The sequence below is a fragment of the Saccoglossus kowalevskii genome, chromosome 20 (genome assembly GCF_978046115.1).
Source record: "Saccoglossus kowalevskii chromosome 20, keSacKowa6.1, whole genome shotgun sequence".
Taxonomy (NCBI): Eukaryota; Metazoa; Hemichordata; class Enteropneusta; family Harrimaniidae; genus Saccoglossus; species Saccoglossus kowalevskii.
In genome coordinates, this window is record NC_140660.1 from 31,812,410 (window position 1) to 31,830,682 (window position 18,273).

An 18,273-nucleotide genomic window follows, 5' to 3' on the forward strand; every position below is an offset into this window, starting at 1 on the left:
CCCATGACATACCCATGCCTCTTTGGTATTATCCATATAAATATAGATATGAATAGACTGATTTAGGGGTAGACCATTAAAACACAGGGAGGTGATTATTGTCATTCCCATGACATTCCCATGCCTCTTTGGTATTATCCATATAAATATAGATATGAATAGACTGATTTAGGGGCAGACCATTAAAACACAGGGAGGTGATTATTGTCATTCCCATGACATTCCCATGCCTCTTTGGTATTATCCATATAAATATAGATATGAATAGACTGGTTTAGGGGTAGACCATTAAAACACAGGGAGGTGATTATTGTCATTCCCATGACATTCCCATGCCTCTTTGGTATTATCCATATAAATATAGATAAGAATAGACTGATTTAGGGGTAGACCATTAAAACACAGGGAGGTGATTATTGTCATTCCCATGACATTCCCATGCCTCTTTGGTATTATCCATATAAATATAGATATGAATAGACTGATTTAGGGGTAGACCATTAGAACACAGGGAGGTGATTATTGTCATTCCCATGACATACCCATGCCTCTATGGTATTATCCATATAAATATAGATATGAATAGACTGGTTTAGGGGTAGACCATTAAAACACAGGGAGGTGATTATTGTCATTCCCATGACATTCCCATGCCTCTTTGGTATTATCCATATAAATATAGATAAGAATAGACTGATTTAGGGGTAGACCATTAAAACACAGGGAGGTGATTATTGTCATTCCCATGACATTCCCATGCCTCTTTGGTATTATCCATATAAATATAGATATGAATAGACTGATTTAGGGGTAGACCATTAGAACACAGGGAGGTGATTATTGTCATTCCCATGACATACCCATGCCTCTATGGTATTATCCATATAAATATAGATATGAATAGACTGATTTAGGGGTAGACCATTAAAACACAGGGAGGTGATTATTGTCATTCCCATGACATTCCCATGCCTCTTTGGTATTATCCATATAAATATAGATATGAATAGACTGATTTAGGGGTAGACCATTAGAACACAGGGAGGTGATTATTGTCATTCCCATGACATACCCATGCCTCTATGGTATTATCCATATAAATATAGATATGAATAGACTGATTTAGGGGTAGACCATTAAAACACAGGGAGGTGATTATTGTCATTCCCATGCCTCTTTGGTATTATCCATATGAATATAGATAAGAATAGACTGATTTAGGGGTAGACCATTAAAACACAGGGAGGTGATTATTGTCATTCCCATGCCTCTTTGGTATTATCCATATGAATATAGATAAGAATAGACTGATTTAGGGGTAGACCATTAAAACACAGGGAGGTGATTATTGTCATTCCCATGACATACCCATGCCTCTATGGTATTATCCATATAAATATAGATATGAATAGACTGATTTAGGGGTAGACCATTAAAACACAGGGAGGTGATTATTGTCATTCCCATGCCTCTTTGGTATTATCCATATGAATATAGATAAGAATAGACTGGTTTAGGGGTAGACCATTAAAACACAGGGAGGTGATTATTGTCATTCCCATGACATACCCATGCCTCTACGGTATTATCCATATAAATATAGATATGAATAGACTGATTTAGGGGTAGACCATTAGAACACAGGGAGATGATTATTGTCATTCCCATGACATTCCCATGCCTCTTTGGTATTATATCCATATAAATATAGATATGAATAGACTGATTTAGGGGTAGACCAATAAAACACAGGGAGATGATTATTGTCATTCCCATGACATTCCCATGCCTCTTTGGTATTATCCATATAAATATAGATATGAATAGACTGATTTAGGGGTAGACCATTAGAACACAGGGAGATGATTATTGTCATTCCCATGACATTCCCATGCCTCTTTGGTATTATATCCATATAAATATAGATATGAATAGACTGATTTAGGGGTAGACCATTAAAACACAGGGAGATGATTATTGTCATTCCCATGACATTCCCATGCCTCTATGGTATTATCCATATAAATATAGATATGAATAGACTGATTTAGGGGTAGACCATTAGAACACAGGGAGATGATTATTGTCATTCCCATGACATTCCCATGCCTCTTTGGTATTATATCCATATAAATATAGATATGAATAGACTGATTTAGGGGTAGACCATTAAAACACAGGGAGATGATTATTGTCATTCCCATGACATTCCCATGCCTCTTTGGTATTATATCCATATAAATATAGATATGAATAGACTGATTTAGGGGTAGACCATTAAAACACAGGGAGGTGATTATTGTCATTCCCATGCCTCTTTGGAATTATCCATATAAATATAGATATGAATAGACTGATTTAGGGGTAGACCATTAAAACACAGGGAGGTGATTATTGTCATTCCCATGACATTCCCATGCCTCTTTGGTATTATCCATATAAATATAGATATGAATAGACTGATTTAGGGGTAGACCATTAAAACACAGAGAGGTGATTATTGTCATTCCCATGCCTCTTTGGAATTATCCATATAAATATAGATATGAATAGACTGATTTAGGGGTAGACCATTAAAACACAGGGAGGTGATTATTGTCATTCCCATGCCTCTATGGTATTATCCATATAAATATAGATATGAATAGACTGATTTAGGGGTAGACCATTAAAACACAGGGAGATGATTACTGTCATTCCCATGCCTCTTTGGTATTATCCATATGAATATAGATAAGAATAGACTGGTTTAGGGGTAGACCATTAAAACACAGGGAGATGATTATTGTCATTCCCATGACATTCCCATGCCTCTGTGGTATTATCCATATAAATATAGATATGAATAGACTGATTTAGGGGTAGACCATTAAAACACAGGGAGATGATTATTGTCATTCCCATGACATTCCCATGCCTCTGTGGTATTATCCATATAAATATAGATATGAATAGACTGATTTAGGGGTAGACCATTAAAACACAGGGAGGTGATTATTGTCATTCCCATGACATTCCCATGCCTCTTTGGTATTATCCATATAAATATAGATAAGAATAGACTGATTTAGGGGTAGACCATTAAAACACAGGGAGATGATTATTGTCATTCCCATGACATTCCCATGCCTCTTTGGTATTATCCATATAAATATAGATAAGAATAGACTGATTTAGGGGTAGACCATTAGAACACAGGGAGGTGATTATTGTCATTCCCATGACATTCCCATGCCTCTGTGGTATTATCCATATAAATATAGATAAGAATAGACTGATTTAGGGGTAGACCATTAGAACACAGGGAGGTGATTATTGTCATTCCCATGACATTCCCATGCCTCTGTGGTATTATCCATATAAATATAGATATGAATAGACTGATTTAGGGGTAGACCATTAAAACACAGGGAGATGATTATTGTCATTCCCATGACATTCCCATGCCTCTTTGGTATTATCCATATAAATATAGATAAGAATAGACTGATTTAGGGGTAGACCATTAGAACACAGGGAGGTGATTATTGTCATTCCCATGACATTCCCATGCCTCTGTGGTATTATCCATATAAATATAGATATGAATAGACTGATTTAGGGGTAGACCATTAAAACACAGGGAGGTGATTATTGTCATTCCCATGACATTCCCATGCCTCTTTGGTATTATCCATATAAATATAGATAAGAATAGACTGATTTAGGGGTAGACCATTAAAACACAGGGAGATGATTATTGTCATTCCCATGCCTCTTTGGTATTATCCATATGAATATAGATAAGAATAGACTGGTTTAGGGGTAGACCATTAAAACACAGGGAGATGATTATTGTCATTCCCATGACATTCCCATGCCTCTGTGGTATTATCCATATAAATATAGATATGAATAGACTGATTTAGGGGTAGACCATTAAAACACAGGGAGATGATTATTGTCATTCCCATGACAATTCCCATGCCTCTGTGGTATTATCCATATAAATATAGATATGAATAGACTGGTTTAGGGGTAGACCATTAAAACACAGGGAGGTGATTATTGTCATTCCCATGACAATTCCCATGCCTCTGTGGTATTATCCATATAAATATAGATATGAAAAGACTGATTTAGGGGTAGACCATTAAAACACAGGGAGGTGATTATTGTCATTCCCATGACATTCCCATGCCTCTTTGGTATTATCCATATAAATATAGATATGAATAGACTGATTTAGGGGTAGACCATTAAAACACAGGGAGGTGATTATTGTCATTCCCATGACATTCCCATGCCTCTTTGGCATTATCCATATAAATATAGATATGAATAGACTGATTTAGGGGTAGACCATTAAAACACAGGGAGATGATTATTGTCATTCCCATGACATTCCCATGCCTCTATGGTATTATCCATATAAATATAGATATGAATAGACTGATTTAGGGGTAGACCATTAGAACACAGGGAGGTGATTATTGTCATTCCCATGACATTCCCATGCCTCTTTGGCATTATCCATATAAATATAGATATGAATAGACTGATTTAGGGGTAGACCATTAGAACACAGGGAGGTGATTATTGTCATTCCCATGACATTCCCATGCCTCTACGGTATTATCCATATAAATATAGATATGAATAGACTGATTTAGGGGTAGACCATTAGAACACAGGGAGATGATTATTGTCATTCCCATGACATTCCCATGCCTCTTTGGTATTATCCATATAAATATAGATATGAATAGACTGATTTAGGGGTAGACCATTAGAACACAGGGAGATGATTATTGTCATTCCCATGCCTCTTTGGTATTATCCATATAAATATAGATATGAATAGACTGATTTTGGGGTAGACCATTAAAACACAGGGAGGTGATTATTGTCATTCCCATGACATTCCCATGCCTCTTTGGTATTATATCCATATAAATATAGATATGAATAGACTGGTTTAGGGGTAGACCATTAAAACACAGGGAGGTGATTATTGTCATTCCCATGACATTCCCATGCCTCTTTGGTATTATCCATATAAATATAGATATGAATAGACTGATTTAGGGGTAGACCATTAAAACACAGGGAGGTGATTATTGTCATTCCCATGACATTCCCATGCCTCTTTGGTATTATATCCATATAAATATAGATATGAATAGACTGGTTTAGGGGTAGACCATTAAAACACAGGGAGGTGATTATTGTCATTCCCATGACATTCCCATGCCTCTTTGGTATTATATCCATATAAATATAGATATGAATAGACTGATTTAGGGGTAGACCATTAAAACACAGGGAGATGATTATTGTCATTCCCATGACATTCCCATGCCTCTTTGGTATTATCCATATAAATATAGATATGAATAGACTGATTTAGGGGTAGACCATTAAAACACAGGGAGATGATTATTGTCATTCCCATGACATTCCCATGCCTCTTTGGTATTATCCATATAAATATAGATATGAATAGACTGATTTAGGGGTAGACCATTAAAACACAGGGAGGTGATTATTGTCATTCCCATGACATTCCCATGCCTCTATGGTATTATCCATATAAATATAGATATGAATAGACTGATTTAGGGGTAGACCATTAAAACACAGGGAGGTGATTATTGTCATTCCCATGACATTCCCATGCCTCTTTGGTATTATCCATATAAATATAGATATGAATAGACTGATTTAGGGGTAGACCATTAAAACACAGGGAGATGATTATTGTCATTCCCATGACATTCCCATGCCTCTTTGGTATTATCCATATAAATATAGATATGAATAGACTGATTTAGGGGTAGACCATTAAAACACAGGGAGATGATTATTGTCATTCCCATGACATTCCCATGCCTCTTTGGTATTATCCATATAAATATAGATATGAATAGACTGATTTAGGGGTAGACCATTAAAACACAGGGAGATGATTATTGTCATTCCCATGACATTCCCATGCCTCTTTGGTATTATCCATATAAATATAGATATGAATAGACTGATTTAGGGGTAGACCATTAAAACACAGGGAGATGATTATTGTCATTCCCATGACATTCCCATGCCTCTTTGGTATTATCCATATAAATATAGATATGAATAGACTGATTTAGGGGTAGACCATTAAAACACAGGGAGGTGATTATTGTCATTCCCATGACATTCCCATGCCTCTTTGGTATTATCCATATAAATATAGATATGAATAGACTGGTTTAGGGGTAGACCATTAAAACACAGGGAGGTGATTATTGTCATTCCCATGACATTCCCATGCCTCTGTGGTATTATCCATATAAATATAGATATGAATAGACTGATTTAGGGGTAGACCATTAAAACACAGGGAGATGATTATTGTCATTCCCATGACATTCCCATGCCTCTTTGGTATTATCCATATAAATATAGATATGAATAGACTGATTTAGGGGTAGACCATTAAAACACAGGGAGGTGATTATTGTCATTCCCATGACATTCCCATGCCTCTTTGGTATTATCCATATAAATATAGATATGAATAGACTGATTTAGGGGTAGACCATTAGAACACAGGGAGGTGATTATTGTCATTCCTATGACATTCCCATGCCTCTTTGGTATTATCCATATAAATATAGATATGAATAGACTGATTTAGGGGTAGACCATTAAAACACAGGGAGATGATTATTGTCATTCCCATGACATTCCCATGCCTCTTTGGTATTATCCATATAAATATAGATATGAATAGACTGATTTAGGGGTAGACCATTAAAACACAGGGAGATGATTATTGTCATTCCCATGACATTCCCATGCCTCTTTGGTATTATCCATATAAATATAGATATGAATAGACTGATTTAGGGGTAGACCATTAAAACACAGGGAGGTGATTATTGTCATTCCCATGACATTCCCATGCCTCTTTGGTATTATCCATATAAATATAGATATGAATAGACTGATTTAGGGGTAGACCATTAAAACACAGGGAGATGATTATTGTCATTCCCATGACATTCCCATGCCTCTTTGGTATTATCCATATAAATATAGATATGAATAGACTGATTTAGGGGTAGACCATTAAAACACAGGGAGGTGATTATTGTCATTCCCATGACATTCCCATGCCTCTTTGGTATTATCCATATAAATATAGATATGAATAGACTGATTTAGGGGTAGACCATTAGAACACAGGGAGGTGATTATTGTCATTCCCATGACATTCCCATGCCTCTTTGGTATTATCCATATAAATATAGATAAGAATAGACTGATTTAGGGGTAGACCATTAAAACACAGGGAGGTGATTATTGTCATTCCCATGACATTCCCATGCCTCTTTGGTATTATCCATATAAATATAGATAAGAATAGACTGATTTAGGGGTAGACCATTAAAACACAGCGAGGTGATTATTGTCATTCCCATGACATTCCCATGCCTCTTTGGTATTATCCATATAAATATAGATAAGAATAGACTGATTTAGGGGTAGACCATTAAAACACAGGGAGGTGATTATTGTCATTCCCATGACATTCCCATGCCTCTTTGGTATTATCCATATAAATATAGATAAGAATAGACTGATTTAGGGGTAGACCATTAAAACACAGGGAGATGATTATTGTCATTCCCATGACATTCCCATGCCTCTTTGGTATTATCCATATAAATATAGATATGAATAGACTGATTTAGGGGTAGACCATTAAAACACAGGGAGATGATTATTGTCATTCCCATGACATACCCATGCCTCTATGGTATTATCCATATAAATATAGATATGAATAGACTGATTTAGGGGTAGACCATTAGAACACAGGGAGGTGATTATTGTCATTCCCATGACATTCCCATGCCTCTTTGGTATTATCCATATAAATATAGATATGAATAGACTGATTTAGGGGTAGACCATTAAAACACAGGGAGATGATTATTGTCATTCCCATGACATTCCCATGCCTCTTTGGTATTATCCATATAAATATAGATATGAATAGACTGATTTAGGGGTAGACCATTAAAACACAGGGAGGTGATTATTGTCATTCCCATGACATTCCCATGCCTCTTTGGTATTATCCATATAAATATAGATAAGAATAGACTGATTTAGGGGTAGACCATTAAAACACAGGGAGATGATTATTGTCATTCCCATGACATTCCCATGCCTCTTTGGTATTATCCATACAAATATAGATAAGAATAGACTGATTTAGGGGTAGACCATTAAAACACAGGGAGGTGATTATTGTCATTTCCATGACATTCCCATGCCTCTTTGGTATTATCCATATAAATATAGATAAGAATAGACTGATTTAGGGGTAGACCATTAAAACACAGGGAGGTGATTATTGTCATTCCCATGACATTCCCATGCCTCTTTGGTATTATCCATATAAATATAGATAAGAATAGACTGATTTAGGGGTAGACCATTAAAACACAGGGAGGTGATTATTGTCATTCCCATGACATTCCCATGCCTCTTTGGTATTATCCATATAAATATAGATATGAATAGACTGATTTAGGGGTAGACCATTAAAACACAGGGAGGTGATTATTGTCATTCCCATGACATTCCCATGCCTCTTTGGTATTATCCATATAAATATAGATAAGAATAGACTGATTTAGGGGTAGACCATTAAAACACAGGGAGATGATTATTGTCATTCCCATGACATACCCATGCCTCTATGGTATTATCCATATAAATATAGATATGAATAGACTGATTTAGGGGTAGACCATTAAAACACAGGGAGGTGATTATTGTCATTCCCATGACATTCCCATGCCTCTATGGTATTATCCATATAAATATAGATATGAATAGACTGATTTAGGGGTAGACCATTAAAACACAGGGAGATGATTATTGTCATTCCCATGACATTCCCATGCCTCTTTGGTATTATCCATATAAATATAGATATGAATAGACTGATTTAGGGGTAGACCATTAAAACACAGGGAGGTGATTATTGTCATTCCCATGACATTCCCATGCCTCTACGGTATTATCCATATAAATATAGATATGAATAGACTGATTTAGGGGTAGACCATTAAAACACAGGGAGGTGATTATTGTCATTCCCATGACATTCCCATGCCTCTATGGTATTATCCATATAAATATAGATATGAATAGACTGATTTAGGGGTAGACCATTAAAACACAGGGAGATGATTATTGTCATTCCCATGACATTCCCATGCCTCTTTGGTATTATCCATATAAATATAGATATGAATAGACTGATTTAGGGGTAGACCATTAAAACACAGGGAGGTGATTATTGTCATTCCCATGACATTCCCATGCCTCTACGGTATTATCCATATAAATATAGATATGAATAGACTGATTTAGGGGTAGACCATTAAAACACAGGGAGGTGATTATTGTCATTCCCATGACATTCCCATGCCTCTTTGGTATTATCCATATAAATATAGATATGAATAGACTGATTTAGGGGTAGACCATTAGAACACAGGGAGGTGATTATTGTCATTCCCATGACATTCCCATGCCTCTATGGTATTATCCATATAAATATAGATATGAATAGACTGATTTAGGGGTAGACCATTAAAACACAGGGAGATGATTATTGTCATTCCCATGACATTCCCATGCCTCTTTGGTATTATCCATATAAATATAGATATGAATAGACTGATTTAGGGGTAGACCATTAAAACACAGGGAGGTGATTATTGTCATTCCCATGACATTCCCATGCCTCTTTGGTATTATCCATATAAATATAGATAAGAATAGACTGATTTAGGGGTAGACCATTAAAACACAGGGAGATGATTATTGTCATTCCCATGACATTCCCATGCCTCTTTGGTATTATCCATATAAATATAGATAAGAATAGACTGATTTAGGGGTAGACCATTAGAACACAGGGAGGTGATTATTGTCATTCCCATGACATTCCCATGCCTCTTTGGTATTATCCATATAAATATAGATATGAATAGACTGATTTAGGGGTAGACCATTAAAACACAGGGAGGTGATTATTGTCATTCCCATGACATTCCCATGCCTCTATGGTATTATCCATATAAATATAGATAAGAATAGACTGATTTAGGGGTAGACCATTAGAACACAGGGAGGTGATTATTGTCATTCCCATGCCTCTTTGGTATTATCCATATAAATATAGATATGAATAGACTGATTTAGGGGTAGACCATTAAAACACAGGGAGATGATTATTGTCATTCCCATGACATTCCCATGCCTCTTTGGTATTATCCATATAAATATAGATATGAATAGACTGATTTAGGGGTAGACCATTAAAACATAGGGAGGTGATTATTGTCATTCCCATGACATTCCCATGCCTCTTTGGTATTATCCATATAAATATAGATATGAATAGACTGATTTAGGGGTAGACCATTAAAACATAGGGAGATGATTATTGTCATTCCCATGACATTCCCATGCCTCTATGGTATTATCCATATAAATATAGATATGAATAGACTGATTTAGGGGTAGACCATTAAAACACAGGGAGGTGATTATTGTCATTCCCATGACATTCCCATGCCTCTTTGGTATTATCCATATAAATATAGATATGAATAGACTGATTTAGGGGTAGACCATTAAAACACAGGGAGATGATTATTGTCATTCCCATGACATTCCCATGCCTCTTTGGTATTATCCATATAAATATAGATATGAATAGACTGATTTAGGGGTAGACCATTAAAACACAGGGAGATGATTATTGTCATTCCCATGACATTCCCATGCCTCTTTGGTATTATCCATATAAATATAGATATGAATAGACTGATTTAGGGGTAGACCATTAAAACACAGGGAGATGATTATTGTCATTCCCATGACATTCCCATGCCTCTTTGGTATTATCCATATAAATATAGATATGAATAGACTGATTTAGGGGTAGACCATTAGAACACAGGGAGATGATTATTGTCATTCCCATGACATACCCATGCCTCTTTGGTATTATCCATATAAATATAGATATGAATAGACTGATTTAGGGGTAAACCATTAGAACACAGGGAGATGATTATTGTCATTCCCATGCCTCTTTGGTATTATCCATATAAATATAGATATGAATAGACTGATTTAGGGGTAGACCATTAAAACACAGGGAGGTGATTATTGTCATTCCCATGCCTCTTTGGTATTATCCATATAAATATAGATATGAATAGACTGATTTAGGGGTAAACCATTAGAACACAGGGAGGTGATTATTGTCATTCCCATGACATTCCCATGCCTCTTTGGTATTATCCATATAAATATAGATAAGAATAGACTGATTTAGGGGCAGACCATTAAAACACAGGGAGATGATTATTGTCATTCCCATGACATTCCCATGCCTCTTTGGTATTATCCATATAAATATAGATATGAATAGACTGATTTAGGGGTAGACCATTAAAACACAGGGAGATGATTATTGTCATTCCCATGACATTCCCATGCCTCTTTGGTATTATCCATATAAATATAGATATGAATAGACTGATTTAGGGGCAGACCATTAAAACACAGGGAGGTGATTATTGTCATTCCCATGACATTCCCATGCCTCTGTGGTATTATCCATATAAATATAGATATGAATAGACTGATTTAGGGGTAGACCATTAGAACACAGGGAGGTGATTATTGTCATTCCCATGACATTCCCATGCCTCTTTGGTATTATCCATATAAATATAGATAAGAATAGACTGATTTAGGGGTAGACCATTAAAACACAGGGAGGTGATTATTGTCATTCCCATGACATTCCCATGCCTCTTTGGTATTATCCATATAAATATAGATAAGAATAGACTGATTTAGGGGTAGACCATTAAAACACAGGGAGGTGATTATTGTCATTCCCATGACATTCCCATGCCTCTTTGGTATTATCCATATAAATATAGATAAGAATAGACTGATTTAGGGGTAGACCATTAAAACACAGGGAGGTGATTATTGTCATTCCCATGACATTCCCATGCCTCTTTGGTATTATCCATATAAATATAGATATGAATAGACTGATTTAGGGGTAGACCATTAAAACACAGGGAGGTGATTATTGTCATTCCCATGACATTCCCATGCCTCTTTGGTATTATCCATATAAATATAGATATGAATAGACTGATTTAGGGGTAGACCATTAAAACACAGGGAGGTGATTATTGTCATTCCCATGACATACCCATGCCTCTTTGGTATTATCCATATAAATATAGATATGAATAGACTGATTTAGGGGTAGACCATTAAAACACAGGGAGGTGATTATTGTCATTCCCATGACATTCCCATGCCTCTTTGGTATTATCCATATAAATATAGATAAGAATAGACTGATTTAGGGGTAGACCATTAAAACACAGGGAGATGATTATTGTCATTCCCATGCCTCTTTGGTATTATCCATATAAATATAGATAAGAATAGACTGGTTTAGGGGTAGACCATTAAAACACAGGGAGGTGATTATTGTCATTCCCATGACATTCCCATGCCTCTTTGGTATTATCCATATAAATATAGATATGAATAGACTGATTTAGGGGTAGACCATTAAAACACAGGGAGATGATTATTGTCATTCCCATGACATTCCCATGCCTCTTTGGTATTATCCATATAAATATAGATAAGAATAGACTGATTTAGGGGTAGACCATTAAAACACAGGGAGGTGATTATTGTCATTCCCATGACATTCCCATGCCTCTTTGGTATTATCCATATAAATATAGATAAGAATAGACTGATTTAGGGGTAGACCATTAAAACACAGGGAGGTGATTATTGTCATTCCCATGACATTCCCATGCCTCTTTGGTATTATCCATATAAATATAGATATGAATAGACTGATTTAGGGGTAGACCATTAAAACACAGGGAGGTGATTATTGTCATTCCCATGACATTCCCATGCCTCTTTGGTATTATCCATATAAATATAGATATGAATAGACTGATTTAGGGTAGACCATTAAAACACAGGGAGGTGATTATTGTCATTCCCATGACATACCCATGCCTCTTTGGTATTATCCATATAAATATAGATATGAATAGACTGATTTAGGGGTAGACCATTAAAACACAGGGAGGTGATTATTGTCATTCCCATGACATTCCCATGCCTCTTTGGTATTATCCATATAAATATAGATATGAATAGACTGGTTTAAGGGTAGACCATTAAAACACAGGGAGGTGATTATTGTCATTCCCATGACATTCCCATGCCTCTTTGGTATTATCCATATAAATATAGATATGAATAGACTGGTTTAAGGGTAGACCATTAAAACACAGGGAGGTGATTATTGTCATTCCCATGACATTCCCATGCCTCTGTGGTATTATCCATATAAATATAGATATGAATAGACTGATTTAGGGGTAGACCATTAAAACACAGGGAGATGATTATTGTCATTCCCATGACATTCCCATGCCTCTTTGGTATTATCCATATAAATATAGATATGAATAGACTGATTTAGGGGTAGACCATTAAAACACAGGGAGGTGATTATTGTCATTCCCATGACATACCCATGCCTCTTTGGTATTATCCATATAAATATAGATATGAATAGACTGATTTAGGGGTAGACCATTAGAACACAGGGAGGTGATTATTGTCATTCCCATGACATACCCATGCCTCTTTGGTATTATCCATATAAATATAGATATGAATAGACTGATTTAGGGGTAGACCATTAGAACACAGGGAGATGATTATTGTCATTCCCATGACATTCCCATGCCTCTTTGGTATTATCCATATAAATATAGATATGAATAGACTGATTTAGGGGTAGACCATTAAAACACAGGGAGGTGATTATTGTCATTCCCATGACATTCCCATGCCTCTTTGGTATTATCCATATAAATATAGATATGAATAGACTGATTTAGGGGTAGACCATTAAAACACAGGGAGGTGATTATTGTCATTCCCATGACATTCCCATGCCTCTGTGGTATTATCCATATAAATATAGATATGAATAGACTGATTTAGGGGTAGACCATTAAAACACAGGGAGGTGATTATTGTCATTCCCATGACATTCCCATGCCTCTATGGTATTATCCATATAAATATAGATATGAATAGACTGATTTAGGGGTAGACCATTAAAACACAGGGAGGTGATTATTGTCATTCCCATGACATTCCCATGCCTCTATGGTATTATCCATATAAATATAGATATGAATAGACTGATTTAGGGGTAGACCATTAAAACACAGGGAGGTGATTATTGTCATTCCCATGCCTCTTTGGTATTATCCATATGAATATAGATAAGAATAGACTGATTTAGGGGTAGACCATTAAAACACAGGGAGGTGATTATTGTCATTCCCATGACATACCCATGCCTCTTTGGTATTATCCATATAAATATAGATAAGAATAGACTGATTTAGGGGTAGACCATTAAAACACAGGGAGGTGATTATTGTCATTCCCATGCCTCTTTGGTATTATCCATATGAATATAGATAAGAATAGACTGATTTAGGGGTAGACCATTAAAACACAGGGAGGTGATTATTGTCATTCCCATGACATTCCCATGCCTCTTTGGTATTATCCATATAAATATAGATATGAATAGACTGATTTAGGGGTAGACCATTAAAACACAGGGAGGTGATTATTGTCATTCCCATGACATTCCCATGCCTCTATGGTATTATCCATATAAATATAGATAAGAATAGACTGATTTAGGGGTAGACCATTAAAACACAGGGAGGTGATTATTGTCATTCCCATGACATTCCCATGCCTCTTTGGTATTATCCATATAAATATAGATATGAATAGACTGATTTAGGGGTAGACCATTAGAACACAGGGAGATGATTATTGTCATACCCATGCCTCTATGGTATTATCCATATAAATATAGATATGAATAGACTGATTTAGGGGTAGACCATTAGAACACAGGGAGGTGATTATTGTCATTCCCATGCCTCTTTGGTATTATCCATATAAATATAGATATGAATAGACTGATTTAGGGGTAGACCATTAGAACACAGGGAGGTGATTATTGTCATTCCCATGACATTCCCATGCCTCTGTGGTATTATCCATATAAATATAGATATGAATAGACTGTTTTAGGGGTAGACCATTAAAACACAGGGAGGGGGTTTATTGCCCTCACCTTTAGCTGTGCATTCCTTCTCCCATTTCTCTTCATCCAGCGGTGGTGGTGTTATCAGAATTATCTTTTCCCTTAGTATACTCACTGTCAACAAATACTGCGCCATTTCCTGTCAGTGACATCAACAATCAGTAAACAGATTGTCAGCAGAGATTCACAGCAAAAAACACAACAAAAATGGTGTCCTACCAGGGTGTCACCATGGTTACAACAGGTAGTTAATTCTTACCTTTAGATTTGCCTTGTATTCCAACACTGGTACGTGTTGTTTTGGTGAACACTCCTCAAGTATAGCGTCATTTGAACCAAGGAATATAACGACCACAGCGACCTCTAGTGAGATACCTTTCGTTATCAGTTCTGGTAAAATCTGTTTTGTCATGTGAGTGTTATAACCACTAAATCCACGGTTGTAAACATCACACTTCCTGTAAATATACAAACAAAGCAAAACTATAGATGCCTTGCCCATGTCTTGTCATGTGAGTGTTATAACCACTAAATCCACGGTTGTAAACATCACACTTCCTGTAAATATACAAACAAAGCAAAACTATAGATGCCTTGCCCATGTCTTGTTATGTGAGTGTTATAACCACTAAATCCATGGTTGTAAACATCACACTTCCTGTAAATATACAAACAAAGCAAAACTATAAATGCCTTGCCCATGTTTTGTCATGTGAGTGTTATAACCACTAAATCCACGGTTGTAAACATCACACTTCCTGTAAATATACAAACAAAGCAAAACTATAGATGCCTTGCCCATGTCTTGTCATGTGAGTGTTATAACCACTAAATCCACGGTTGTAAACATCACACTTCCTGTAAATATACAAACAAAGCAAAACTATAGATGCCTTGCCCATGTCTTGTCATGTGAGTGTTATAACCACTAAATCCACGGTTGTAAACATCACACTTCCTGTAAATATACAAACAAAGCAAAACTATAGATGCCTTGCCCATGTCTTGTCATGTGAGTGTTATAACCACTAAATCCATGGTTGTAAACATCACACTTCCTGTAAATATACAAACAAAGCAAAACTATAGATGCCTTGCCCATGTCTTGTCATGTGAGTGTTATAACCACTAAATCCACGGTTGTAAACATCACACTTCCTGTAAATATACAAACAAAGCAAAACTATAGATGCCTTGCCCATGTCTTGTCATGTGAGTGTTATAACCACTAAATCCACGGTTGTAAACATCACACTTCCTGTAAATATACAAACAAAGCAAAACTATAGATGCCTTGCCCATGTCTTGTCATGTGAGTGTTATAACCACTAAATCCACGGTTGTAAACATCACACTTCCTGTAAATATACAAACAAAGCAAAACTATAGATGCCTTGCCCATGTCTTGTCATGTGAGTGTTATAACCACTAAATCCACGGTTGTAAACATCACACTTCCTGTAAATATACAAACAAAGCAAAACTATAGATGCCTTGCCCATGTTTTGTCATGTGAGTGTTATAACCACTAAATCCACGGTTGTAAACATCACACTTCCTGTAAATATACAAACAAAGCAAAACTATAGATGCCTTGCCCATGTCTTGTCATGTGAGTGTTATAACCACTAAATCCACGGTTGTAAACATCACACTTCCTGTAAATATACAAACAAAGCAAAACTATAGATGCCTTGCCCATGTCTTGTCATGTGAGTGTTATAACCACTAAATCCACGGTTGTAAACATCACACTTCCTGTAAATATACAAACAAAGCAAAACTATAGATGCCTTGCCCATGTCTTGTCATGTGAGTGTTATAACCACTAAATCCACGGTTGTAAACATCACACTTCCTGTAAATATACAAACAAAGCAAAACTATAGATGCCTTGCCCATGTCTTGTCATGTGAGTGTTATAACCACTAAATCCACGGTTGTAAACATCACACTTCCTGTAAATATACAAACAAAGCAAAACTATAGATGCCTTGCCCATGTCTTGTCATGTGAGTGTTATAACCACTAAATCCACGGTTGTAAACATCACACTTCCTGTAAATATACAAACAAAGCAAAACTATAGATGCCTTGCCCATGTCTTGTCATGTGAGTGTTATAACCACTAAATCCACGGTTGTAAACATCACACTTCCTGTAAATATACAAACAAAGCAAAACTATAGATGCCTTGCCCATGTCTTGTCATGTGAGTGTTATAACCACTAAATCCACGGTTGTAAACATCACACTTCCTGTAAATATACAAACAAAGCAAAACTATAGATGCCTTGCCCATGTCTTGTCATGTGAGTGTTATAACCACTAAATCCACGGTTGTAAACATCACACTTCCTGTAAATATACAAACAAAGCAAAACTATAGATGCCTTGCCCATGTCTTGTCATGTGAGTGTTATAACCACTAAATCCACGGTTGTAAACATCACACTTCCTGTAAATATACAAACAAAGCAAAACTATAGATGCCTTGCCCATGTCTTGTCATGTGAGTGTTATAACCACTAAATCCACGGTTGTAAACATCACACTTCCTGTAAATATACAAACAAAGCAAAACTATAGATGCCTTGCCCATGTCTTGTCATGTGAGTGTTATAACCACTAAATCCACGGTTGTAAACATCACACTTCCTGTAAATATACAAACAAAGCAAAACTATAGATGCCTTGCCCATGTCTTGTCATGTGAGTGTTATAACCACTAAATCCACGGTTGTAAACATCACACTTCCTGTAAATATACAAACAAAGCAAAACTATAGATGCCTTGCCCATGTCTTGTCATGTGAGTGTTATAACCACTAAATCCACGGTTGTAAACATCACACTTCCTGTAAATATACAAACAAAGCAAAACTATAGATGCCTTGCCCATGTCTTGTCATGTGAGTGTTATAACCACTAAATCCACGGTTGTAAACATCACACTTCCTGTAAATATACAAACAAAGCAAAACTATAGATGCCTT

At 36.0% G+C, this 18,273-nt stretch overlaps 1 protein-coding gene across 1 annotated transcript in view; it reads right to left on the bottom strand.

The window, feature by feature from the left end:
* Window positions 1–18,273, bottom strand: part of LOC100371070 (isoamyl acetate-hydrolyzing esterase 1 homolog) — a 33,415-nt gene that overhangs the window by 7,539 nt on the left and 7,603 nt on the right. The window contains exons 3-4 of the mRNA XM_085494296.1: window positions 15,537–15,735; window positions 15,308–15,416 (exon numbers count right to left, since the gene is read on the bottom strand). Of these exons, the coding sequence (XP_085350422.1) occupies window positions 15,308–15,416; window positions 15,537–15,735 (308 nt within the window). The remainder of the gene's footprint in view (window positions 1–15,307; window positions 15,417–15,536; window positions 15,736–18,273) is intronic.